Source organism: Nothoprocta perdicaria, unplaced genomic scaffold (assembly GCF_003342845.1).
Source record: "Nothoprocta perdicaria isolate Ctin4 unplaced genomic scaffold, notPer1 scaffold_457, whole genome shotgun sequence".
NCBI classification, from domain to species: Eukaryota; Metazoa; Chordata; class Aves; order Tinamiformes; family Tinamidae; genus Nothoprocta; species Nothoprocta perdicaria.
Genome location: NW_020455707.1, coordinates 158,562 through 185,897, shown reverse-complemented (window position 1 = coordinate 185,897; position 27,336 = coordinate 158,562). Strand labels below are relative to the sequence as shown.

General features: G+C 47.5%; 1 protein-coding gene across 1 annotated transcript in view; it reads right to left on the bottom strand.

Moving 5' to 3' along the window:
- The window catches only part of LOC112953620 (cytochrome c oxidase assembly factor 1 homolog), a 32,370-nt gene extending 5,034 nt beyond the window's left edge, over positions 1-27,336 (bottom strand). Inside the window, exons 1-2 of the mRNA XM_026046703.1 lie at positions 27,249-27,336; positions 889-991 (exon numbers count right to left, since the gene is read on the bottom strand). Coding sequence (XP_025902488.1) covers positions 889-982 — 94 coding nt within the window. The 5' untranslated portion in view covers positions 983-991; positions 27,249-27,336. The remainder of the gene's footprint in view (positions 1-888; positions 992-27,248) is intronic.

Below are 27,336 nucleotides of genomic sequence, written 5' to 3'. Positions count from 1 at the left end.
GAGGGTACAAGCTGCCTAAAATTAAAGCTCGCTTTCCGGCCTCCCAATGGGTTATTAATATGTGTAAAATGAAGGGGAGGTTTCACAACTAATCTGAGGGCTTGAGGAACAGGCTTGGCTACACTTTTCTGGCAGCTTCCTCTGATATAAGGGTAGGTGAAAAGCAGTATCAGTTGATAGCACCAGCAGAGAGGGGCAGGGGGCCAAGAGCCCCCAGACAGCGAGACACAGCCTGCCTGTGATCTCATGCTTCACATCTAGAAGCAAGCTGAGGAAAACAAACAAACAAGCATTGCTTAGGCTAATAATATGCATTCTTAGCCAAAGGCATTTAGCAGCTAGATGCATCTATAAAGGGCAGCGGTATCTGCTTAGGTTTTATCTTTGTCCTGTTCTCCTCCCCTCGGGCCGCTCTTTGCTGCCCTTTCTTGTTTTCTGGGCAAATTAGCAATGTCTTTGCACCTCACCAGTGACTTGTGCTTCAGGGCCAGCACCACAAGGAGATCTGCTGGTAAGACCACTAGGCTTTAACACATCCTCACAGATCCCCGCTTTGGGTGGTTTTCTTCTCSTGCCTGGTTGTAAAATCTCAGTAGGGAGCTGAGCCTGCATGGCTGCCCAGCCTTTATTTCCCACCTCCCAGAGGTCAGATTTTCCACTGTGCGCAGCGCTCTGTTCTCTGCATGAAACCCACCTTGGGGAACAAGGGCAGCAGTGCTGGCCTTACGTGCAGCAGAGCCTAAACCTGCACTTCCCTGAAGGTCAGCCACGCTTCCCTTAGGTTCGTAAGCTTTTCAGATCTTAAACACCATTATTTTTAACCCCACTGCACAAAAGCAAGTAAAAGAGGTCGAGAGAAATAAGGCTGCTAATAGCATGGAGACTTACTTTGCATAAGACTGTACATAAGTACACATCCCCCAGTGCTGAACACTCCCATAAAAATAGCCATTTCCCGCAGGCTTCTTAAGGAGGCTGGCATCTTACCTCCCTGCAAAGAAAAAGGAGAGRCGCTCATTGTACAGGGAGAAAAACAAAGGGCTATTTTCCCACTTTTTYTGTCCAAAAAGCCCTTTCTGCTGCCCTGGGTGCCCTAATGGGCCTCGTTCTCACCGGGGCCCCCCAGCTCTCCCATAAGGACGCGTGCTGAGGAGGGAGCAAAGTGGGGCTGAATCAGTTGATTCACGCTGCTCTCAGCACTGCTGCCGCCTTGCTAATGGCCAGGCAGACAGCGGCCTCGCTGCCGCACAGAGCCGGCAACGGGGCGCCTCGCTCCCGGCTCCCCGCGTGGGCCCGAGGGCCGCGTCCTTCCCCGGAGCGGCCTCCTCCGAGGAAGCAGCGCCGGCGGCAGGGCTGGAGCCGGCCGCGGTCTCGGGCCAGCCGGGGTGTGCGTCTCCTCCTCTGCTTTTTAATGACCAGGCCATGAACAAACAGGAGGGTTCTTGAGAGCCTCCTTTTCTCTGTAATTTCTTCCTTTCTGCCACCCCTCGCCTCAGCTTGCCCTTTTAGCAAGTCACAACTGTGGTATCYGAACGGATGAGGCAGCAAGGAAGATCTCCAAGGAAGTCAATCTTGTCAATACTTCTACCTGAACGCTGGCTGGGTTGAGAGTGCAGCAATGGGGCCATAGGAGCGCTCTCTAACGCTCCTGCTCATGGCAGGTTAGCAAGAGCCGTCCGTGAGAGCGGGACGCTGCTTGAGGCCTGGCTGTGGTGGGACGGGACTAGGCCGAGCCTCTGGGTTTCTGCTTATGTTCAACCTCTCTTGACATACGGATGACAGGGAAGAATGGTTTTTAAAGCACCTAGAAAGTTGAGAAGCCAGCAAAGGGCTTCTTGATGTAGTGGTGCAGGTGCCCCAACACTTGGGGAAGCTGTATGGGATTTTGGATCCCAGAGCCTTCCAACCGAGATCTTGATGGCTGAATGATGCAATCCAAGCATTCAGCTTGGCACAAGCTCCTTGGCAAAACACGGCGCCTAACCAGCTACAGAAGCAGGACCTGGGCAAAGCCACCTGAGCCCTGTTGTGCAAATCGCCCCCGTGTCCCTCAGCTCCGCGTTAGTCAGGTGTTGATCAGCTGCAAACCAGAGTTTAGAGAGGGTGGAGAGGCAACACGAGGGCTCCTGCCCATGATGTGCTGGGTCAGCGTGGTTCTCATGACCTACCTCTGCTCATCCGTTTGCTGAAATACCCCTATTTAATCTTGTGCGTGCTCTAGCCTCAGGGAAATAGTGAATGTGGAGCAGATACAACTTTCATCTATTGCCTCACTGGTACTAGTTTTCAATCATAAAGCACAGTTGAAGGCTTTCTCTGTTACCTAGTTCACTGAAATGATGAGCTTTTAATGCTTGAGTTTGCTGTTTTTTAGGAAAAAAAACATATCAATAGCTGGTTCTGGTAACAGCCTACAGAAATACGGACATTAGGTCTACATTATGCCCCAAATTAGGTCATCTGTACAACATTTCTTCTTCCTCCCAGGTGCTTCTCYGCTGGGTCTTCTTCAGTTCCCTAGYGGAACATAAGTAGCATGAGAAGCTGTAGCAGAGGAAGTAAAAGTAATGTTTTTGTAGAGCAACAGTGATGGTTGACTCACAAGAGCACTAAAGCTTTCTATTTGCTGGCTTGTGCTTTTACCTTCCTTTAAAATGCAACCTACAGTACTTTTTTTTGCCCCCTCAAAGCATGCAATCCGCTTGATAAGCGAGTTTTTGGAAAATGCATCTTGCAAGGAGCAAGGCAGCTCTAGCTCAGGGTGCTGCCTGGCTGCCCTCACCAGCCTCTGATGCYGATTGCTCTACTGCACACAGACTAAAGCTAGAAACACGCCCAAAGCCAGCACCACGTAACAGAAAAAGATGTCCTAAATCTGGCGAGCTGATCAGATACAACAGGCTGTGACCTGAGGCATTTTTTCTGCTCCTTTCAAAACTGTGGCCTAAAACTGCCAGGCAAAATTGCCTTTTTGTTGTTGTTGTTTATTTGTGGTGAAATTTGAGGTAAATGAATGCAAATGTCTGGGACCAGAGGGGTGCTGTTGACACTTGGCTGAGTACAATGGACAGCTAGGGAGCCCTGGCTCCAGCGAGGAGCTTTTCCACGGGGCTGAAGGGACCTGCGTTAAGAAAGGGCCGAAATTAGAGGACTCACATTGGCTGCCAGCAGCCTCGAAGCCCGCTTGGTCTCCTGATGCTTGCGCTCCAAGCAGCCCCACGGAAGGSCCGGGAGCTTCCTGCGCTTCCCGGGGCGCTTGTGCCCGCTCCACTGCCGCCGTTGCTCCTGGGGTGCCTTGGCCCGCGCGTGCACTGACAAGTTGCGTCGCGAGCTTGGAAGAGCARGGGTGACCGGCCACGAGCAGCCCTGGCCAAGGGACCCTTGCCAGGTCCCTTGGGGCACACGTGTCCAGGTAGCGCATTCGGCCCCTCCAACACCCCTCTGTGCGCCACAGACTGACCCCGAGCAATGACACAGAAGACACCAGTGGTGCAAGACTGTGGAAGACCCCAACGTAGCGAGCAACTGTTGCAGGATTCRACACTAGGGTCTTTGCCCTCCGGCCAATGGCACATGCAGCTCCTACCACTGCTTTGCTGCAGCCTCGGGGAAGRGGAGCCAAGACCTGCCGAGAGACCCTCACGTGCTGAGGCTTTCTGAACATTCCCAAGGGCCTGTAGAGCTTGGAGGGTACTAAAGGGAAGGGGGAAAACCCTACAGCATCATCTGCTACAAAGGGAGTAATTGTAACACAATGCGTTTAGGAGAGCCTTATAAATACAAGATGTGATTGCTTCTTAATGAGGGAAGCTCAGATTGCTATCTGTGACAGAGATCTCTCCTCAGAACCTGTTATACCGCTAAAAAGTATGCAAGTCGACTGGTGGAAAAACAGATTTCTTCACAAGTGATAATTAGAAAAAGCACAATTTCCAAGCTAAACTGGTCTGCAAAAAGAATTTTATTTTCCCTATGCTTTTCCCAGCCATAAGAAGCCTTGGTGGAGATTAACAGACGCAACCCCACTAATCCCACAGTTGTTGAAAGAAGAGCCTCATTACCCAAGAAAGGAATCATTATAACTAATGCTCTCCAAAAGACAGTATTAAGCATCAGAACTTCCTAATAAGGGCGATGTTCATCTCGTGTCTTGAAAACAGGAAGATATGACTGGAAAAAGCGAGTATTAGGGCCTGCCTTTGAAGTTGAGCAGGACTCGGCTAGTGAACAGTGAGATTTAACAAGCCCAGAGAGGTGGAAGGCTCCCAGGGTCACATGTGAAATGGGGGGTTCCTGCAACAAGAAGGCTGCTTTTAATTAGGCTTTGTTTCCTCAACAGAGGATCTTCTAAAAATAGGCCAGTTTTAGGAGATTCTYCCTAATTCCTGCAGATTCAGATCTTGTGTTCTGATGCCTGCAGTCGTGCTGAGGGGCGGTCCAGGACACCTCCACCAAGGCAGGGAAGCAGTAAATGGAAGGGCCTTTTGCCAAAGCTTCAAGCATTCATTTTCTTTGCCTCAGATGGCAGCCGCTGGAGCAGGAAACACAGGGCTGCAGGCTCTCCGGGGAAGGCATTTCCTCCTCCTTCCAGCAGTGCCGAATTCCTGCGGCGCCTCCACCTTCCAGGTGCCATGGCAATCCCAACGGCAAACAGCAACGTTGTTCCCAATGCAGAGAGAAGCCGCTCGATGGGTGCGAAGCCAGCGTGAGCACTGCTGGTTGCCTCAGTTCAGGCCACTGACTGTCCACCCGGCCAAGACTAACACAGGCCTTTAAACCACCRCAGTTCCAAGGTGTCAGCACAACCCTTGCGCTAAATATGTGTGGCAAAAGGCTACAGTTAAACTCAGATAACTTCCCAGGATGCCTAAACTCGGATCTAAGCACCCAACTTCCAAAAGTGGCGCCTCGGATCCTCCCCAAACTCTTCCGCAACTCCGGCCTCGCTCGCGCTGGTGGGATTTGAGTTGGCCCCAGGTTCAGCTTTTGTGCAAACCACCCGCACCGGTGTGGAAGCCGCGGAAGATGAGGGGAACGCGASGGAAGCTGCACGCAAGCACACGCTTGTGTCTGCATTCTTGCTCTTCGCCTTGCTCAAGTGAAGAGACACAACCCACCCATYGATCTCCTAGGATCCATAAGGCATCTGGGCTTGAGCCAATTTCTGTGCTAGTAACGTGCCAGGACAAAATTTCAGGGACTGCTTGTTGACACTGTCTATAAAATTCCTGCTTTGTTATTGTTACCAAAGAGAAGGCAGTACAGCAGATTTTTTTTTTTTTTTTTTTTGGATAGGATCATCATTTCAGCATATTATTTACTTTTTTTTTCATAGAAAGAGCTTTTATTTCCCACACTTCTGAAAGGTAACAGCACAAACTGTGCCCCCTGCCAACAAAATACTAGAAATACCAAAGACTTTGAATGCATGCTGTGCCTTCACCAAAAGCTCAGCAGACAAGTGGAAAGATAGAAATTTGCTTAATTTACAGTCAAAGGTGAAACTAGGAATAATGCTTTTCTTTTTTTCTGCTCCAGTGCTTCTCCTCCAGCTGCACTCAGAAGGAGTTTGATATTCAAGGAGGTAAAACATCCTTTTTTTTTTTTTTTTTTTTTTTTTGACAGCTTTGAAATAGTCCCTCAAGGGCTTCTTTGTGGACTGGTTCCTAAAATGGTGTCATTTATCCCGGCTGAAATGCTTTAAAGGAGCAAATACTTGTAGAGGAAGGTTGCAGGTAGGCCAGAAAACCCTCGTCGGTTCTTGTCCTGCCTTAGCTGCGAGCTCATTACCAAGGAAAGGGAAAGTGGTCAGCAGAGTGATTAAGGGCTCTGAGGAGGCACCTTATTCCCTGGGCTGTATCACATCTCCTGGGGCCACAACTACCCTGCAGGTGCCCTGCTCAGCTACATGCTGCCTGTAGAGTTTTCTTTTTTTTCCCCTTTTTTCTCCTCTTTTAGGTGCCTTTATTTGAAATGTATGTATCCATACTTATCTTTCTACATCTATGTGCTGCTCTGTCTGTCTACCTCCCTGTAGTTGTCTGGAAAAGGGGACTTGTCCACCTGGCTGCAGATAACCRAGGCAGGCACTTAAGTCCTTTCTGCGCCTCTCCCAAGGCTCACCAAGGCCACAGGTAGTGTTTTCAAAGGCTGGGCTTAGGCACCAGCCAGATCAACAGTACATCCCTGGTGATCCCTGTGTTTTGTGCTGAAACACAAGGGGGATTGCGGGAAGAGACACGAGACGGGGTGTGTTAGTGCAGAAGCAGGATAATTACACCTGCAGTGTGACCCATTTTTGCTGTTATTAGAGTGGGGCATTACAGGCTAATGCCGAATAATCTGTCATTAACATCCTTAATTGTACGCCTCTGTAATTGGATACCATTGGGGGAGGTGGAAAATTCGCCACCTTTTCGTGCTCAGAAGGTGAGTTTAAAGAGTATAAGTAGGGTAAATTAAAATACTGCATCCGAGTTAGAGGGGGGGGGAAAAAGCCAGTGGTATTTATCCTTTTAACAGTGCATGCTCTACCTGAGAAATCTGYGGGGCAGCTTTTTGGCTTGCTTGCCGCTGCGAGTGAGGTCACTGGAGCCGCAACGCAGGGTTCAAAGGAGCTGCTCCACTCGGGAGCCCAGCCTCCCTGCACCTGCGTCACRGCCCCGCTTCCCGATTGCCACATTAAAACAGGAGAGCCCCACAAAGAAACCAGCAGCCGCCCTCCTGCAGCGGCCTCCCCTGCTGCTCCACAGAAGCGGCCTGTCCAGCYGGAGACCGCTCCGTAGCGCCGTGTATTCTCCATGCATAGTTTCCTAGAATGGGTTCGCTCAACCTGCAAGCCCAGTCRTCGGTGGAGAGCACCGAAACGTGTCTGAGGGAAGGATCAAAGTGTTGGCGATGCCTTGTGTGCAGCAGGAGCTACCTGGCTGCTGAGCCCAGTCTCTGGCCATTTATTTGTGCCCACTACATGAATTATGCTAAAGACACCGACAAGTTCCCAAAGCTAAAACCAATGACTTACGTAGTTTTAATGAACTGAGCAAATCCTGAGCTGGCAGAAGAAGAAATGCAGAGGTACACGGAGTCTTAATATCCCTCTTGGTAAAAAGGTCAAATTTTAGCTTATAAAGGGAAAAGAAATTGCCACAAAAGTTCATGGAAGTACTGCAGGCATCATCGGGCTAGGACCTTACGTAGCTACATTAGAAGTTAGTCCCCGCCCAAGGGGTTACAGTCTTGAACTCCAATCCTGGTAAGACTTATGCCTGTCTGTAGTTTTATTAACCTCAATACTATGGTCCACATGCATGCATTAAATAGGTATGTAGTAGGCCTAAAGGAACTTAATGCCAGGGGAGGCTGTCCCCAGAAAAGAGTATTTAAGGCAAGAGCACAGCRTAAATCCTATGGTGCTTGTTTCTAGTGCAACTGCTTCCTGAAGTGGGGCAGTAAAAATGTGATCCTCTCTAAAAATGTGAATCCTGTGACCAGCCTAGAGTCTGGTTTGAAAAGCTCCTAAAAAATAGTAGTCAGGGAAGGTTTGCAGTCCCAAGCCCAAACGTACTGTTGGTATAATGCCATTTATCACATAGTATTARAGCAGTGCGGATTTTTGTCACTTCACAAACACTTCGCTCCTACTCAGTCTTCCTACCGAGAGGCAAAACCAAATAAACTGCTACCCTCCATCACCCGGAGATGCTCAGAAGTAGTTACGTTTATTTCGGGCGCTCATCTTCACACTCCACTAGAAACATCTCTTCACGAAACACTGACTGATCCTGCCCCTCCTCTGAAAGCCAAGCCCCTTCGACATACATCAGAGCAACACCAAAAATAAAAGGCTTTCAGAAAAAAAAAAAAAGAAGAAGAAGAAAAAAGGAAACTAATTTCTTTCAAACATCCTGGCCATCTGGATTGTTTCCAGAACTTAGTACTYGCCTACATGAGCAGAACTGGTTCAGTATCAGCTAAATCTGCTAATGTAAATTAAGATCTGAGAAAAAAATAGCCTCAAATATCTGTGACTTTTTAATAAGCGTTGAACATCAAAAATCAGCACAAACCCAGCAGGGATTCTGACCTAGAAACGCTCTATTCTGAGGGGGGGGAAAAAAAAAGGAAAAAAAATAGTGGGAACCATTTAAAAAAAAAAAAAAAGGAAGGAAAATAAAAACCTCCCACTTAAACCTCCCTAACTTAAAGGCTTCCAGTCAGGCAGCCCCAACCTTTAACTGTGTGCTCTGAGCTGTGTGATACAGAGATGGGGAGCAAAAGGGTGACAGGATGTGGGGTCTGCAAGTGCAGGACCAGGTGCAAGACCTTCAGCTCAGCCTAAGGAGGGGCTATGGCTTTATCCATAGCCCTCWTAGGGCTAAAGCGAGGGCCTTACCCAGCCCTCGCAGGGAGAAGCAGAAAGGTGTGTTGATGCTCACGGGACACAGGCGTGTGATTCAGYGCTCTTCCAAGAGATGAGTCAAGGCAAGAGGCCTGGAGAGAACAGCTGACTGTGTGTTTTCCATATTTTCCATATCTATATTTTCCTTTGTACAATATGTGTGGAGGAAAAAAATGAGGAAAAAAATCTCTCCTTTTTTAGGGTTTAAATGACCTTTTTGTTGTATTTGCTGCCCCTTAGCTCCTTCTACAACTCCTGTCACTGTGTGCTGTTAAACCCTGATCCCCACGGCAAGTCAGGGGTACCTTTTTTCCCCCTTTTTCCAGAACTGTGGCAGAAAAAAAAMCTGTCTAATTTCATGGGGAGCCTGTGCCAGGCCTAAAGCTTGTTCTCCATAGACCAGACCCATCCCTTGCGTGCCGGCACCAGCCCCTCTTTGGGCTAAAACGCGCCAGTCTGGGAAGGGTCCGCAAACCTCCAGAGCCGCTTCCTACGCAGCCTCACCCTGCGGAACGTGGGGCCAAGGCTTTGCTACGGAGAGACCGCGGGGGCTTCGCGTGGCCATCCAGGGCTGCGGGCCCGGAGACGAGCACAAAAGCCTCCCTTCTGCATCCTGCCCATGGATACTTTCCTCCAGGCACTGAATGACTTGTGCATTTTCAGCTGGTGGCGCCTTAACAGGAGAAGCGCAGGGATCTTTGGAAATTAGGCTGCCTTACGGCATCTTTAAGATGGAATTTCACAAGTAGCTCTCAGGAGTGCCAATAATGTGTGTGATATCCTCATAAATGGAGGGCTACAATAACCTTCAAATATTTGTGGGCTTGTAAATGTTTGGTCATTAGACACTAGGTTACCAAAGGCTAAATGGAATATAATGGAATCTGACAAATGTAAAGTTCAAGAAACACAGGGTTTCCTATGATTTATTAGGAAAGAAAATGGGACCAGATAACTGGGAATCACTGCTGCTAGTGATACTGGAAGGGATCCTTSTCCATGAAATTGAAGACTTGTGTAGGAAAGAGTGCCCTTGACTATAGGTGACATTTTTTTCCATATGTTTTTATTTTCTTTTCCCATCATGTGCTACTTGTCTCTCTCGCTTACTGAGAATCAGGAAGGGTGATAAAGAGATGCCATCACGTTTATAAAATGTTGCTGGCAGAGATTCCAGCTGAGATAGACAGAAAAAGCGCCTGCCCGGTGTGACTTCCCCCCTACCTGAGCCTGTTGCAGGTGCTGTGGCACCAGCGTGGGCAAGGCAGAAGGCAGYGCTCCCACGTTTCATAAGCTGCTCAGGGTCTGACTCACTGTGTCACTGTGGCTAAAACCATAAACTTCGRGTGTCTCAACTCACACGTGTAAAAACGAGTGACTAAACACTTCCTTGTTCCTACTTTGCCTGAAAATTGGAATGTTTAATGGCTATGAAATGCTCTGACATCCCAAGATGCCATTTCACTTAGCTACCGAATGGTCCAGGTGTGACACATGCATGTGAAGAGACACAACAACATGCACAAAAAAAAAAAAAAAAAAAAAAAATGTCCTTTGCAGCCAGGCACAGGGTGTGTTGTAGGACTAGTAGAATAATTACAGCAGCCGCCGCAGTTGGCACTTATTAGAGAATTAAAGCAGCTGTTAACAGTCATTAATAATCTGTGACTACCTGCCTTAATAGGTTCCTCAGACACCAGGCATGAGCGTGAGGGGGTGGAGGAAAAGGTCACACCTTCTTGCAAGTCACCAGAGAGGGCTCATACGCTTATTTTTCCTCACTTTGTAATCTGCTTGTTTACTTCCTCCCTGGGGCCTTGTCTCCTCTCCCGTGTGGCTGCTTTTCCAACGCCGGCACGTGGGGCTCTCCGCAAGGGCAGCCGGCGGCTCCACGTGCAACACAGAGCTGGGGAAGGGAAGGTCCCAGATGTCCCAGCCTGGCTGCGGTCYCCGCTGGGGCCACCTCCTCTTCCTCCAGTGCTGCTCTGCAGGAGGACGTTGCTCTGAGCGTGTTCCTCCTGCTCTCGATGCCTTTAACGTCGACCGGGCGTCTCCATCTGCAGCTTGTTCTGCCACCTCTTGCTCCTTGCCTTTGGAGCTACGGCAGATGGGTGGAGGAGGAGGGAAAAGCAACTTGTTTCCCTGCTTCTTCAAAGAAACACGCACTCTCTAGAGCAGACAGATGCTGTAAAGTCGCATGGGGGGCACCAATTCACCCCRTGGGTTCAGCTGTAGCGTATAAAGCGTTGGCTGGCTCTGGTCTAATGCTTTCTGACACTGTCAGACCCCCTTCAGTGAGCTACTGCCCTGTAACCAGCTTGACAGCAAGCATTGTTCGACGGTCAGGAACACCCTACGCGTGATCTTCAAAGTGACATCTTCCAAGGCCAGGCATCAGCTGCGCTCAGCACCGGCTCGAACAGAAAGACTGTTCAGACAACAGCAGAGACCTCCTGCTGCTATAAATAAATAGATGAATAGGCACGTGCCACTGCCGTGCTGCTGCCACATCGTTTTACCCTTTCCATCTCTATTTTGCAATATTTGTTTTTCTCGAGGTCTCAAAATTTCAAAGCATCCATTTCTCTGCATCCTTCCCTCATTGGCATCTTTAGGAAACCGTTTTTTTTTTTCAATCTTCTTTCAATTTGTTCCTTGCTCTCCCTTTTGGATATAAACCCAAATTCCAGAAAACTGAATCTACGTAAAGTTAATTAACTTCAGGAAATGTTTTCCTCTGCCTTTTTTTTTTTAACTTTTTTTGGATTGTAAATGTTTTGATACTGTAGCTCCTCTAATTTTCTATTATTTTTATCATTTTCAGCCTAATGGATTATGTTTACTTAGTCAATAAGCTGATGGTGCCTATGACAGGACCAGAAGTGTTTGGTTAGCAGCAGGGAGGGAGGGAAAAAAAGTCAGTAACTCCAAGCATTTGGCAGCTTTGTGGGCAGGAAATCATTTGTATTCTCTGGTTTAAATCAATGACCTTCTTTTCTTCTCTGTTTCAACAGGAAATTATAAACTCTGCGAACATTATTTGCATAGTGCCTTCTGCAATACACTTGTTTATGCTCGGGCAAAGCACCGTTAACCCTAGCAGTGCCTCTCTGAGGTCTGCCCTGAGGAAAGCAGGTACTTTAGCACCGAGCCTTCCAGCTGCACATGCTGGTGCTATTAGAAGCAGAGGCAGAGGCTCTTTTGCTAAACACACTTGAAAAAGAAAATTGCCAGCCTGCCTTGCCATCTTCCTAGTCCTGTGGAGCGGAACCTGCTCAAGTCCCGTGCAAAGGCAGTGCTAAGCCTTAACTAGTCTTGTAACTTTTTCTATTGTCCAACACTGCATTAAGGGCGTATTGGCTGTTTCTTAGCCTGTTTTGCCCCGCAGCGGGCCGCTGCCCATGCCCAGGCCTGTGTGCTGCAGCTTGCAGCACTGCWAAGCGGCCGGCTCTGGGCAGCCCTTCACATACTTTCATCCTACACAGGAGAATGACTTGGAGAATCAGTCTGAAAAACATGTTTATAACCCCAGAAACCAGCACAGTCTCAGCAGTCTGCACTGAAAGTAAATGCCATAAAATTCAGGCATCCGTATTTCTCTAATTTGCTTTCGCACATGACAAGTCCTTCCATGATAGTTCCTGGCATCCCTCCCAAGAGTCCAGTGCCCCATCACAGGAGTCACTGGGCAATATTTCTAGTATATTTATTAGTTGTGTCACAGCCCTCCCTCTCTGACACGAAACGGATGGGAACATTACTTGTAGTGGCTGAAGTGGTGGCAATATGTAGTCCTTGAACTCCTGCTTTGCTCCTATTAATTTGCCAGATGTAAGCATATGCGTCCCAGCCCCACATGCAGTCTGCTCCTTCCCACTGCAAACTGTGTTTGCTGGGACAGCAGCGCCTTCCAGGAACTGCAAGGTGTTGGAGAGCACCTTTTGCATCTCCCAGATTTGCTATCCCTGTTTGAAGGGAGGCTCCCGAGCAGCAAGGAGCCTCCCTGCCTCAGCACGCAGCAAAGCAGAGCGCACATCACAAGGTGCAGAGGGTAGCTGCTCAGCAAACCTTGTTCTGCTGAGAGGGTCCAGTGCAAACGCACCCGGATGGGGCCTCTCCTTCCTTGCCAGGTCTCCTTCCTCCCTCACACGCACACCTCCTGGAGCAGCACGATGGCACCTTTCCCTGTGGGACACCACGGAGCTGGGCTCTTTTCACACCGCAGCACGAAACGTTTCAACCTGGAGAGCGCTGTAAATCGCATACCTCACTCCAGAAGCAGAACTGGTCGGGTTATCTTTGGCCAAGGCCTGCTCTGTGAGTGATTTAGGACTGCCTGCGAGCAGAAGTTAATCGGAAGCTGCAGAGTGATGGCAGCGCGCACGGACACCGGCAGCGGCGTGCGTACGGGGACACGCAGAGCTGCTCCTCTCACATGCGGGAGAGTCGAGCCCGTAACCCAGGTCTCTGGAGGTGGCGGCAGGCGGGCAGGGTGACTAACTCATGTCACTAATGCATGACAAGCCACCGTCACAAGGCAACCGTGACTTTACCGGCCAGCTTCTTCTTAATGACTTATCACCGCTGTCTTGCCCGTGTAAGGCCGTGTTTTTCCAGTACACAGAAAACTGGTAGGGAATAGAAAACGCTGATAGAGCTAAAAACTGCACTTAATTTCAGAACAGAAATCTGTGGGTTTTTGTTTTTGAGATTTTTTTTTTTTAATACATATATGAGCCATCTTCAAGGATTTTTCTCAGAAGTCAAACCATGAGTCTCATTTGGTCTCTGTTTGCACAAAGGAAAATATAGTTTCTTGTGGGAAGAAGAAACCAGATTATACTGCAAAAAAATGAGTTTTAGTGCTGCAGTGTTCAAGTTGACTCACATGAAACTTTAACTCAAGAACTGTACTGAATTTGAGGCAAAGATTTACAGATTGGCTGTGCTCTTGCATTGCACTTAGAAGTTTGTTATATTTGTACTGAATTGAACGAGACTTGTTGTAGAGATGGAAAGCAAGACCTGGTCTCTTTTTTGAGTGTTATATAAGGTAACGGTTCTGATGAATTTAGTATTCTTGATTTATGCCACTACAAGCAAAAGCAAAACCAGATTAGGAATGCACCTCAAAATGCCGGTGTTCAGATGTGTATTTAATCTTGTTTATAAAGAAGTATTTGGACTAAAATGCATTACTCACTCTTTCTATTCCCTCTGTAAAATCACTGTGAAATGCCCTGCAATAATTTTATTCTAACCTTCATAACCTTAGCAGTGAGGACCCGTAGCCTCTCACCCACATTTCCCTCCTGTCATACTTCTCCAGTGTAAATCCCATCACTTTACATAAGGCATAACCTGGTACCAACAACAACAGGATCGGAGAGCAAACTGCCCAGATGTACCAYCAAGATAGCAGAATTGGCTAACACGGAGCTAGGACTTATCAGATCTGCTCCTCTGCCCAAGGATGGCACAGAAAGGGAACAAATCCTTCTCTTCTCCTGCCCTCTGTTTCCTAACGCAACTTCAGGTGTCTTTTTCACTCCTCTGGCTGCTCTTTCCTAGCAGGCCTCCCTCCCGGGCCCAGGACACTGAGCTGGGCTAGCAGTGGTGCCGCAGCCCCATGCAGAAGTTCCCACAAGCACCGGATTTTCCCCCGGGGATGTTTTGTCTGGGCCTTTTTGTGATGCAAAGGTCTTACTGGAAGAAAGAACTGGCCCTGCGAGGTCTGGGTGCCTTGCTGAGCGATGAGCACTAGCTGGTATAYGCAATATCACCGACTGCTGGGGAAAGCAGGAGGAAGGCAAGCCCTCGTTCTTCACTTGGGCACCAAGCTGGGCGCTGCTGGCTGCATTTCTCCTCAGATCAGCTCATTAGCTGTGATTCAGAAAGCATTTGTGCTTTGCAGGACCCGGGGTTTAAGTGGGTCTACTGGTGTCAGCCACAACTTGCTCATTAAACGTTAATGGCAGTGTTTTAATTTGTCCCAGGGTCCTGGTAGGGAGAGAGGCCCTTCCTTCACTCAGCAGCAGTTACAGAGGCAGAAAGTGCTAATAAGCTAACAGCAGAAAGTGCTAATAACCTAACAGGGAGCTCACTCGGCCTCTGGAACTGCTGCTGACCGGAGGAAGGGCCTCTCTCCCTACCAGGATTTCAGGGAGCTTTTTGACAGCCCGTTCATGTTTCAGACCAAAGCAAAGCGGCTGAATTTTAACACAAAGAAGTGTGCTGTCTGCAACGCCTAGAGCTGCAGCCCCGTCGTCTTTTTTTTTTCCCTATTTCTCACAGCCTTGATGCTTAACGTGCTTCCTGCTATACAATTTGAAGCTAAAAATGTCACCTTGTKTGGGGGAGGGGAGCGGAAAAAATTCAAATGTGAGCAGCAACATTTCTCAGGCTTTTAGCCGCTGCACTCAGGCCCTTAAAGAAGAAATACATCACGAGCATTGCGGAGAGTTTTGTCTTTGACATGAACTTGTTGAGCTACAACTGGGCTTTTAAAGAAAGAACCGTGACTATACATGGGAATAATGTGGGAATGGGAAAGGGGTGCACGTGTGCGTTTGCATTCTGACAAGCAGTTATCTCCTTCTGATCTTTGTTTTTCTTCTCTAGTTAAAATCAAAAGACATGGAGTGCCACTTTATTCTCTTAAGTAACCGCCTATTTTCAGAGAACTTTTCTGCACTTCTCAGTCTATGATGTAAGTTGAAGTTGCACAAAGAAGTCTTGAGCTTTTGTCATGGCTAGAAGCAAGAGGGTTTCTTTGGCAGTGGGCAGGGCTTTTCTGCAGCCCCACTGCACTTTTCCAACCTCAGCACTGCTGTAAATGAGGGATTTGGGGACCTGCTCAGTGTGCAGGTGTCCTAGCACGACTCCCACCATCTGCACCGTCAGTGCAACAGGCAGAGAACCGGCCATACGAACGTCAGCTACAAGGCACTGTGCTCTAGTGATATTTTTTCCTGGTCTGATTCAAAATATTTTTATGGTAGCATGAGGACTACAATTAAAACTATTTAAAACTCAGGCATGCAGTGGAAACAGACTTCTTTGACCTAACTTAGCATATTCAGCTTGAAGCTCAATGCCTGCAGCTTCATTTCTGGGCAGCTGGTGAAGCTGGGAGCACTATCTGTCCTGTATGGCAACCTGGGGTGGCAAGAGGCTTTTTGGTGCCATTTCTGTAAAACAGTTCAAGGTTGCTATCAGTTATGTTGTGTTGTGAGACCTCTTACCCAGACTTCACCTAGAGGCAAAGGCCTGGGAAAATACTGGAGGAAATAAAGAATACTCAAACAATTCTTAAAGATTTAGCAGAGCTGCTTCTCCAAGGAAACACGTAGTGCTGTCAATCCTACTGTCTGCATTCTACTTTTTATCAATTTACAGTAAAGCGTGAAATTAGCACGTGACATTTTGACACAGCAGTGATCCCATCAAAAACATTAGGGAGCTGCCAACAAAATGATCTCCTGCAGCTCCGTCTGACCTCAAGGTGAGTTCATTCACAACATCTTCATGCAAGCAATCACACACTCTTCTGCAGGCACTGTGTCTACTGGCTATCTGCACAATGACAGCTATATTTGTGAGGAGTAAATAACTGTATTCCAGTCCTAGAACTAAATACAGTTTTTATAATAGACATTTCTCCTGCACAACGCTTCCTGTGTTTGCAATAGAGAAAACCTGCAGTGCTGTGACTTCCTGTTTGCCAGTTCATCCACTTTTTATGATCTGCTTTACCTGAATGCAACACATTCATTCTTTTAGTTGCAGCTTGTGTTTAGCCCTTCCTATACATACAGCATTTTGCTGTACATGTTGCGGGAGCAACACAGTAAAGGAGCTAATGTTTTTAAAGGTAAAACATTTGATGCTGCTGCCGAGATTTTTAAGCTAGCAGGCTCTGTGAGGAATTGAATAATAAATAAAAGCAGTGGCTCTCCAGATTGGAAGGTGTGAGCCTCGAGTCCTCCCTGTTCAACAGAGAGCATGGTTCTCTGCAGCCTCTCCCAGCAGAGGAGCTCAGGATGCACACTCTGCAATATCCAGTCACCTACTCCCATRAAATCTGTAAGGGCTTCTTCCATATCTTGAAGGTGCTGTGCCTCTCTGTCTCACATGTGGTTCTAGCAGGCAAGGAGCTCCCAAACCCACCTATAAGAATGGACGTGCATGTGCTCACACATGGAGAACGTCACAGAGTCACGGGATGGTTGAGGTTGGAAAGGACCTCTAGGAATGCTCTAGTCCAACCCCTCTGCTCCAGCAGGGACACCCGGAGCACGGGGCACAGGGCGGCATCCAGGTGGGTTTGGAAGATCTCTAGAGAAGGAGACGCCACAACCTCCCTGGACAGCCTGTGCCAGGGYTCTGCCACCCTCACAGTGAAGAAGTTCTTCCTCATTCCTCTTCCATTCTTCCTCTTCCTCATTTTAGATAGATAAAGTTTGGTCCTTTCATCTACCCAGGAATGAGTCCGTTAATGCAGCTGAGTGAGGATGGCACGCTGCCCACGAAGTGGACCCCACACTACTTTCAGAAGACTAAATGGGGCAGATGTTCCCTTAAAGTAGCTGACGTCATTTCAATCCTGTTTCAATCCTTGGGAAACCAAGCTTAAATCTGTGAGAGCAGGCAATACGAATGCAGGTAATGTTCAAAATAGTCTTAAAATGTTCATTCAGTCCCTGCTGAAACAAGGAAGGACCTTGCAAGGTTGAAACAGACCTTTGTACCATGGCATCCCAACAGCAACCTCTTGAGCACTCCCAAAGCATAAGGTTTAACGTTATAATAATCACCATAAATGGTTTCAAGACAAATGAGACTTTCATCCTCTGTTTTTTCTGCCTTAATTAGTAGGAGACTATTCATCTAAACCTCAATGCCACCTTTTGAAAACAAGGTTTTTATCTACTGTATTACCACAGGAGAAAACAATCTACTCAACTGTAGGTTTTGCCTGTAGGTTTTGTTTGTCCCAGTTTGCTGGCAGCAACAGCTACTTAGAAAGAGAGTAAGTTATGTCAACTGCTAGTATGTTCTACAGTACATATTACATCACCTTTCCTGAGAAACTAGTCTGAGCAGATCCCTTTTTCTTGCTTTACTCTTTCATAATGTCCTTCACATTCCTCTTTCAATATTTGTTGTTTGCCTTTGTGGGAATTCAGTTGCTGGCATTTTAAGGAAAGGTTACATAGCAAAAGGGTCACTGTTGGAACCTTTTTTCCCCTCAACTCATGCTCTCAGGGAGAAAACTGCAGCACACAGCAGCTCAAGAGCAAGGTTTTCCTTTGGAAAAACGTACAGCACTCGTCATTGGTTCCAGCACAAGAAAAGTAGCATAAATCACACTGGCCATTTACCTCCAACAGTGAAGATGTAGAGAGGAGAAAGAAGAGACAAACCAAGAGAAAGGCTGCAAATTTGTTTGTTCTAGCAGAAGTAGAAAGCTAGACACTTAGATTCTATTCTCCTTTCTGATATTTAGGCAATCGTGTCCCYGAGTAAACCACTCTGTGTCTTTGCTTGCTTGTTTACAAATCCTGGACCTTATGAAATGGCCGCACAAGCCAGCAGTGACATGTCTTTCAAGGTGTCCTCTAGATAAAATGTACCAGTGCACACTGGACCAAGGAGGAAGGTGCTGGGAGTCTGCCCAGTCCAAGTCCCCAGACTTCAAAGCAGGTAGTGCAAGAATGACGTGTTACATCTGGGCATGGGATTTTGAGCAGATGGAGGTGGAGGCTAAGAGAAAAGGAAAGGTAAACTCTTGGCACCTTAGACATATAAACTTTGAATAGCTTAATATACACCAGCATGCACACACACACACACACGTGTGAGCTGGCATGTGAAAGGGCTGCTTCTTGTTTGCTTACGTTGATTCCTTTGCTGGCTCTCACTCCAGGAGGACTGGAGACTAATGCACTCTCTTCAGGAGAGCAGCTGGACAGGCTGGGGACGGTGCTTCTCGGGACCACAGCTACACGGCTGAACATGGAGACCCCTGAAGTCACAACACACTTCTGAACACGAGGCCTCACTCGTGAGCTCCTTGGGTAGTTTCAGCCTTTCTATGCAAACAGCAGAGAAGGAAAACAAATACCCAGTCTGGTGAGGGAAGCCCTGCTAAATGAGTGCTGTTAGCAATGGCAAGCATATGTGAATGCCCACTGAGGTCAGACAAAATCTTTTCATTAACTAACTGCACTGGATTCTCTATTACATTCTGTTTGCACGATCTGTTTAGCATTAAGCACTTCTTGAAAAACACACTGTTTTTACTCCCAGATCATTTTCCATTTCCTGGGACTTCAATTTAGCAAAATGCTAAACAATTTGTGTCATTTTTAACTTGAAATATAACCAAAGCATCCTGTGTCCTGCAGTAGTGCTCTGTAGACTGCTTTGTTTTTTTTTAAAGGAATCTATGAAAGCAACAAAGTGAGCTCTTTTAAGCAGACTTAAATTTAGCAGGAATACATCTACACCTTTACTTTTAGGTAAATCTGCACTGTAACTTTTATGGTGCGTGGAGGTCCCTCAACCAAGAAAAGATTCAAAACCAGTGCAGTGCAAAAGCCAACTCATGTAAAAGATCTCTCTTAATCCTTTCAGTATTAGGAGGAAGGGCAGCTAACTACAGCAATGGATGGTAAAACAGCCGAGCACCAGGCACCCAGCTAACAGCACGCTGTTGATGGTATATAAACAATGCTAAAAGAACAGGAAATTATTAAGCAGAAGGCAATACTTCATTTATTATTCAGCCGGGATTACTGCCTAGGAAGTCACTATACACCTCAGAATGAATACTAGAAGTATTCAGCACTGGCACAGGCAGAGACTTGCCCATTACCCAAATGAGTATGACTAGTGCTGAATGTTTCTCTTACTAAGCTTTCTCAGGGCCTGAACTTCACTTCCAGAAAGGCAAGATTATTTGGGAGGTCCTGCTTTCACACTTAATTGCAGAATCAGATATGTGGCGCTCTTAAAGGAGCTCTTTGGGTTTGGGTTTATTTGGAGCAGAAACCCCATCAACAAGTAGCAAAGCCCAAAGCACCTGCTCTGAACTTGGCTTGCAAGCCTATCGGTTGTGTGTCAGATCAGGAGTTTTTTTCTCTTTTCTGTAAGAAAGAACAGRAGAGGAGAGGAGAGGAGAGGAGAGGAGAGGAGAGGAGAGGAGAGGAGAGGAGAGGAGAGGAGAGAAACAGGAAAAGTAGCCCAAAGTGTAAGTCTGTTTGTGTTACAACTAATCATAGGATCGTTAAGGTTGGAAGGGACCTCTAGACATGATCTAGTCCAGGCCCCTGCTCCAGCAGGGGCACTGAGAGTGTCCCTGCTGGAAAAGGGCACAGGAGGAGCCTCCACAACCTCTCTGGGCAGCCTGTTCCAGGGCTCTGTCACCCTCACTGTTAAGAAATTTTTCCTTAAGTTCCCATGGAACTTTTAGTAATGTGGCTGGAGAATTTTGCCAGTAGCTCCTGACAGTGCAAGAAAGGCCCCAGTATAGGTAAAGCAGCACTTGAAGGGCAGGTGAAGACAGAGAGGATGGGGACATGCTTGGGAGAGAACCAGGAGCTGCAATGCGGGATCCCTGGCACGTCCAGCCCCATCCCGCTGTTCCGGCATGTTCCTCCTTACAGAAGCCACACACAGCACAGCCCTTTCCAGCCTCCATCACCTGCTGCAGGAGTCTCGGGTGAACAGGTAGCTGCCTCGCACCAACTAACTGGGAAGCAAGTGTTTGGTTCGAGGTGTGTCTGCTCAGAGGGCTCAGCCAGGGCCGCGGTGCTGAAAGCAGGCAGGTAACCTCGCTCCTGACCGCCCTTTCCCTCTTCCAAAAGGCTGACACTGCAGGTCTGCCCACATGCTGGTGCTACGGAWTTCTTTTGGGAAGAGATGATGTAATGCTCTAATTTCCAGAGCATCACAAAGAGCCACCAGAAGGATGTTGGATGCGCAGCTGAAGAGCACCCAGCATCATCTATAAGCCACCACAAGCCATGGAAGTGAGGTCAAGATCACGGCTGCAACCACAGAGAGTTGGTAATGGAAGGAAGGAAGTCATGACATCTACAAAGAAAATGCAGGCTGGGGACAGGAGGGAGAAAGGGAACTGCAGACTGTGCTTTTCTCCCCATCTTTCTGTTTTTACCCCTTCACTCCTCCCTCTCCCCTGCCTCCTCCAGCCTTTTGCAAAAGCCCAGATTGGCCTCGACTGTGTTATTGCTAGAGACAGTTTGTGCAAGTTTTGTCTCCTCCCTCTCGGCATGAGCTCATGGTTCCCAGCAAGCCTTCCGGGGCGGTGAGTCAGTGGCACAAAGAACTGACACAGGGGATGTGGTATTCATTTTCATGGGCTTTTTTTTTTTTTTTTTTTTAAAGCACGGCACTATCCCACATCCACAAACACACAGGAAAGTGGTAATCAAACATTTCAGCTGGGAGCTCGGGGTATAATGTCTGCAAGACCTTCAGTTTCCAGGAAAAGCCTTTTAGTTTTTCTTTTTTTCATTGCAAGGGACTGCTGGATGTTTACTCAGCGACACACTGTGTTAAAAGTTGCAACATTCATCTTTAAACATTAATTATCAAGGCATGATTGCTTCAAAAATCCACTGCCTGAGGACAGGGCCTAGGAACTGGAAAATGTAATTTCAGAAAGAGATGAGAACAAATGCTGAGCCTTTTAATTGCAGGTTAGTACAAATGACTAACAGTAAAGCAGAGATCATTCGGACACACTTGTTGTTCTTAATGTTGAATTCAAAACTCAGCAGAGATTTGCCTAGGGTTTGTTTTGCCTCTCCTTATTTTTTCTTACGGTAATAGTCAGAGAAGCTAGAGGATTTTCAAAAAGTGAGGAAAGTAYTTTTAAAAAAAATCAGTAAAGAACATTTACTGTCTTAAAGAGAGAAAGAGCTACATGATACATGCAGTCTTGGGGTGGTGTTAGAGCCTTGCAACTTGTTGGCGTTACCGTCCTCATCCTGACTTTTACTTCAGTGTTAGATGGCTGGAATCACGGCAATCTCATCTCCATCATTTCTACTGAAATCCATCCAGAATTGCCAACTCTGTAACAACGGATCAGGCTTGTTTCATAATGTGTGGTAAAATGAGATTAAACGTTGCTGTGAGTCAGCATCGCCGTATCAACTGCCCCAGTCTGAAGCCCACAGACTAATTGCATCAGCAATGCACATTGGCCACTTCATCTCCACCTTCTTGGCCTTGCTGCCGATGGACTAGGGACAAACTCATGTGAGCACCTTTGTAAGCTGCCAGATGTGCTTCATGGGGACAGGGAACTTGGTGTTGGCYGTACCTGGGAGCCCACAGCTGGTGGGGGATGTAGCTCATGATCTGGTGGGCCTGAGGTTGGTTGCTTGTGTGGTCCTAAGGGCAATGTCTGTAATGGTCCTAAAGCTGCGGTTACACAAGGAAGCCTAAAGTCCAAAGAGATGTCAGGTGGTGACACTCATCCTCTCTAACGCTGATGTTCACCAGGAACCTCCAGTTCTGCTGCTGGGTGTGCTCAGAAGCACTCTGACCTCACAGCACTGAGCAGCGTGGTGCCGGCCTCCCCGGGATTGAGAAATGGCTTGTCGCAGCATTACCAGAAGGGCCTGATGCACTAGGTCTATCAGAAACGTGCCTAACCCATCGTGCCTCATTCACCCAGAGAAGACAAGGCGAGAAGAGGCTGGTGGTGATAGCACTTGGGTCCCATCTCCTGTTTTTATCTAACAGTTCTGTACTGAGAGCTTTTTCCCCATGACCTAAGATCTGGTTTCAATGTCCTCTCTGTGCATTCCCTTGCTGATTCAGTCTTTGCCCTTCTGCTAAATGAGGAATTACTGACCTTTTTTACGTCATGCTCATGTGGGCTCTAGTGTCAACCGACCCAGGAGTCGGTTTTTGCAGTATGGCTCCGGCGCATAAGAGCCCACACCTTACTGACCAGGCTGGCAGCAGCTGTGCCCCATGGCACTCAGCTCAGGTCTCCTCTGGAGACCCTGTGGCCAACCGTTGTTATTTGCTGTGGATGGGCTTGGTGTTCTGAAAAGCATTTTTCAACTAAAGAAGCTCAAACTATGCCCAATAATTACAGGTGTATGCTACAGCCTARCAGAGCAGTGGTAAACCAAAAGCATTACAATACCACAGCAGCAGTAGGTCAAAAACATTACAATGCCAGAAATATTTGTTGTGTGCYCTAGGGGAAAAAAAATATGCTGGGGGAGGCCTATACAACGCTCCAGAYGGACCTGGAGCAGTGTTTCAGGAGAGCCACCTCTGCTGAGCTCGCTGCGCTCCGGGGAAGCACCAGGCTGTGCTCAGAGCAGAGCTAAGCTCRGTGCTGCACAGCAGTCCTCAGCTGCTGCAGGCAAACGAGGAGCACAGGCGTTTGTTTTCTCAGCATYCCTCTTCCTCTTGTGCTTTCGAATAAGCGAAGCAAGTGCTGGCCACACTGCTTGGAAAACCTTCTGGGTGGTGCCTGGGAAGTTAATATTGCCTATGTGTGCAGGAGAAGGGTCTGGGCTTGCACAGTCCCCATCCTCCCCTCTCTGACCACTGTTGAGTTTAAGTTCAGTTTACTTCAGTTTATGTTTCAGTTTAGTTGGGTTTAAGTTCAGCTGTAGCAGAGGAACAACTGGGAGACTTGGAGGAGTCTCCCAAGCTTCTGTCTTCCTGAACGTTACTGTTGCTCTAAGGAAGCCCAGCTGCCACTGTGCTTCCTGACCACCTCTAAGGTGATTGGCAAGGACAAAAAATATTAATTAAATTTTAATTAATAAAGTGAATACTATGGGGTTAATTATAGCCATTTGCAGGGAGGGTATGGGATTCGGAGGGCCTACCTTCTGGTGCTTTTGCACAAAGTGTAGCCTCTTCCTCCAAGCTCTAATTAGCTGGATTTTTTTTAATAGCCAGTCTCCAAATGACCACTCAGTAGCGCCCATTTTGTTCCTCATCAGCAGTTTCCCAGCACAGCTGCTCCAGAAGGGAAGCAGCCCTGCAGTTTGCCTTGCTTGGAGCAGGTGATAAGGCATCTATCATGAGTGGTGTAAATCAGCAACAGAAGCAAAAAAAAAAAAAAAAGAAAAAAGAGAAAGGAAAAATAAATGAGAGGCCCAGCCCTGGACATTGCCTTGCACAGTGACTACTTAGAAAGCAAAGGACACAAGGACAGAAATGAGAAGGAACAGAAGCAACGTGTCCAGCTGCACATGTAGAGAGACGTTCCTGCTCATACCGAGCGTTATCAGCCTGAGACAAACACGTGGGAGAAACAGCCGGCTGGGGCACAGGGCTGCGCAGCTCTCAGCAACTTCCCTGCTCCTTGTGCTCCTTGCGTTATTTTCAACCTGTGCATTTCCTTCCTCTYTACCAGTAAAAATTTAAAATGCAGATGAAGTGAATTTAAGTTTTTTAAAAAGCCAGTTGCATTTAGCCACCGGTGCAYGCCTGCAAAGAATGTGGGTCCTATCAGCACATTGTTGGAACTAAAGCACACAGCAAACACGCTGTGTCCAGATAGCAGGAGTTTGCTTCAGCCTTCCTGTTCTCAATTCTCTACCACCGCATGCAACTCAGTTGTGCCAAAGAAGACAGCTTTGGGAGTCTGGGGGTTATTTTGGATTTTCTTTTTAATTTTTATTTTTCCAGAAGTGATCGCCATTATTAGTGGGCAGCTGCTGCCTGACCTCTTGTACCTTCTGCTGGCGCTCACGACCAGGCAGCAGCCGTGGCAGCAGCTGGAGCTGGAYTTGGCTCCTGCTGAGGTGAGATGGGGTGGAGAAAAGAGGAGGGAGGAGAGGTTTTTTTTTTGCAGCCAAGAGCATGGGGAGCGGGGGGCAGAATGGTCAGCAATGGGGAAGGATATCTCAGAAAGCCAGCATGGATCCCTGTCATTTCAGAAGCTGACTTACCATTGCCTACATTAAAAAGGCAGGATGCTTCTGGAGGTGAAAGCATCTCCAGAAAAACAGAAAACAAAACAGAAAAGCTAGAGCCTAATTTGCAGTAAAGCCTGGCTCCTTTCTGCCTGCTCTAAGACACTTGGAAGTTTCACCCGCTGCGTTTTGCACAGAAGTGTCCTCATCACTCCAGGCACTGAGCCTCTAGTTATGGCTCTCACACTATGTGCAGATTTGGGAGCAAAGTTTTGGTCTGACACAGCAGCAGCTTTAGACCACAGGGCCAAAGAGGCTCAGGCCTGCTGGGCTCACCTGCCTGGGTCCTCCTTGGGGTGGAAGCAACAATGTGGAAGGCCCCCTACCCTCTTTCTAATCCCTATTTATGCAGCAGAAAGGCAATAGTGTGCCCCTTAGGACACAAAGGTGTCCTTTAGGACATGCTAAAGCAAAAAGGCTTTAGCGTGTCCACAGAGCTCACCCTGCCAAGGCCGSCTCTGCTCCTAACCCGCCCTGTGCTGTCGTTTCCTCGCTGAGCAGCTCTGCAAAAGGGCCCAGTGCTGAGGGGCACAGAGGGCGAAGAGCTCGGTGGGCCTTTATGGGCACCATGGAGCTTCTCCGGTGTTCGCACGATATTAATCTCCATCAGCTCCTGTCTGTGGAGAGGGCTCTGCCCGGTYCTGGTATCTGATCAGATTCAGCAGCCCCGGATTAGTGCAGACATCTTGCAGAGCTGCCATTTATGTTGGCAGCAGTCGTGCTCTCAGAGGGAACTGCTCTCTTTAAAATCCCARCCACAAGCTGCAGAGTGTGGGTTACACCACAGACATCCCCGAGAGCAAGGCCAAGGTTAGAGAGGCCATCTCAGCCCCAAAGAATCCCAAATTACATATTCGGCGAGTGGCAGCTGCAGCCCAACCTACGTGTTCAAGCGGCAGGATGGGACCGGCAGCCGCCTCCTGGGCAGCAAACAGGATGTGGGGAACGAAATGTCACACACGGGACGTAAGAGCAACCTCGGCGACAGCTTCCAGGGACACCGAGACGATGTCTCCATGGGCTGATTTAAACRGCATGGTTAGGAGCAGCACACCAGGCAAGGTGGTGAGGTTGCAGAGATGTCTCCGTTGGTAGAAAGCTAAAAGAGGCCTCAGCTGATGGGCAGTTTTTTTTTTTTAGGGATTATTCTAACATGGGATGCTGGCAATAAAGGCATATTCCTGGGATTAAGGGGCCACTCAAAGTGCACTAGTAATGCAATGTGGTCCACAATGGGAACTTAAATGATGTAAGTATTTCCGGAAGCTGCTGTTACATAGTGCAAATGATATTTCACTTTAGAGTCTGGGGCACAGCAGTGAGGAGGAGTCAGGATTAGGGTTCCATAAGGCAGCAGTGTATTTATTTCAGCAACTGGAGGAAACATGAGGCGCTTGAAATATTCTTCTAACTTTCATTACGTTTATTTTTAACCTGTCAAACATGCCTTTAATATGTATATATGCCTTAACGATAAATACCAAGTGCATGGTGATTAAAGCAACGCTGTGCCTTTGATATTGCTGCTTTCTGATTATGTAACAGAGTTTGAAATGGTGACCGATCTAGCATGTCAGTTTTTGTAGAACCCTCCCTCCCTGTTTCTCCCACTGACTTTAGTCACTGAGCAGCTGGCCCATATATATATATATATATATATATATAGTTACCACTTTTCTGTACAAAAATCTCCCTGGACATCTTTTAACACAGGTTTCTTGAAAGAGGAATACAATTTTCTGTAGAAGTTTTTGCAACTGTACAATTAACATCAGAGTATCTGAAGAGAGCAGCAGTTTACTCAAGTCCAAGCGTCTAATTCCTGCTGCTATTAGGGCTTAGTTCCTATAGTGCAATGGGAAAGACATGGGCAACTGCTATCTGAAATAAGTCCCAGCAGCATCTGGAATTATGAGCCCTGCAGAATGTGAAAATACATGTTCTTCCTTCGAGCACTGACACTTGATACTGTTGTATGCTTTAAGGCAAAGTGTTCTTTTTGGCTGCTGCACTGAGGAAACAGAAAATCTCTCTCTCTCTCTCTATATATATATATTTTATAATATCCTTTCTGTATGGATTTTAAAAGAATCCTTAGCATGTAAGCAGCTGTTTGCTGTATTTTGACCCAAAAGCAAGGCATTTGCATTAGTATTCCCACTAGAACGTTTGTCCTTTCGTGTCCATGCATTAAGGCCCTGTTTAAAATCTGTCCGTGTCCCTAATCTCTCTGGGGAGCTTTCCCTGAATATTCAATGCTAGTTCACAGCCCGTAACAAAAGAGGGAGGAAAAAAAAGAGACAAAACCCAGTGTTTATGCATAAAGTTCAGCAGCTTTTTCACGTAAGAAAACATAAGCACACACAAAAGCACCTCAGCTACAGAGCCTGGCATTTCCACAGCAAAGATCTGAACGAGTGTGCAGTTTATCAAGTTAACTAATTTACGAAAAGGGCATAAGGCATCTGAGCTCCAGATGCACTCATGCAGGCAGCCAGAGCCATAAACAAAATAAGAAGGAATACTCTGACTCTAACGTGGTTTTACAGAGATGTATCAGAGGCCTGGCAGATGGGTTTGCTGTCTAAGCTTTTACCTGTGTAACAAAGTATATAAAGCTGATTATGGGTTCCCCCACTGCAGAACCGCTGCATTTGTTCCCATATGCTCCTGTTAAAGATACTGCTAAGTCAAACAATGAGCAGAATCCCAGCCCCACCAGGGAAGCTGATGGCAAAACTCCCGCTGGCTTGAGCAGGCTCTAAATTTTGCTCAACATAGATTCGATGGGCTGAATTTGAGTAACAGCATAAGAAAGATATAACCAAATTTGTGTCCTTCCATCTACAGATGTGCCATCCTACCGCTGCTTGTGCTTCTCAGGGGTGGGCAGAGCTTCTGGCCACACGGCGGCTGCTCCCGAATCCGGCTCTCCGGCAGCTTCGGCCCACG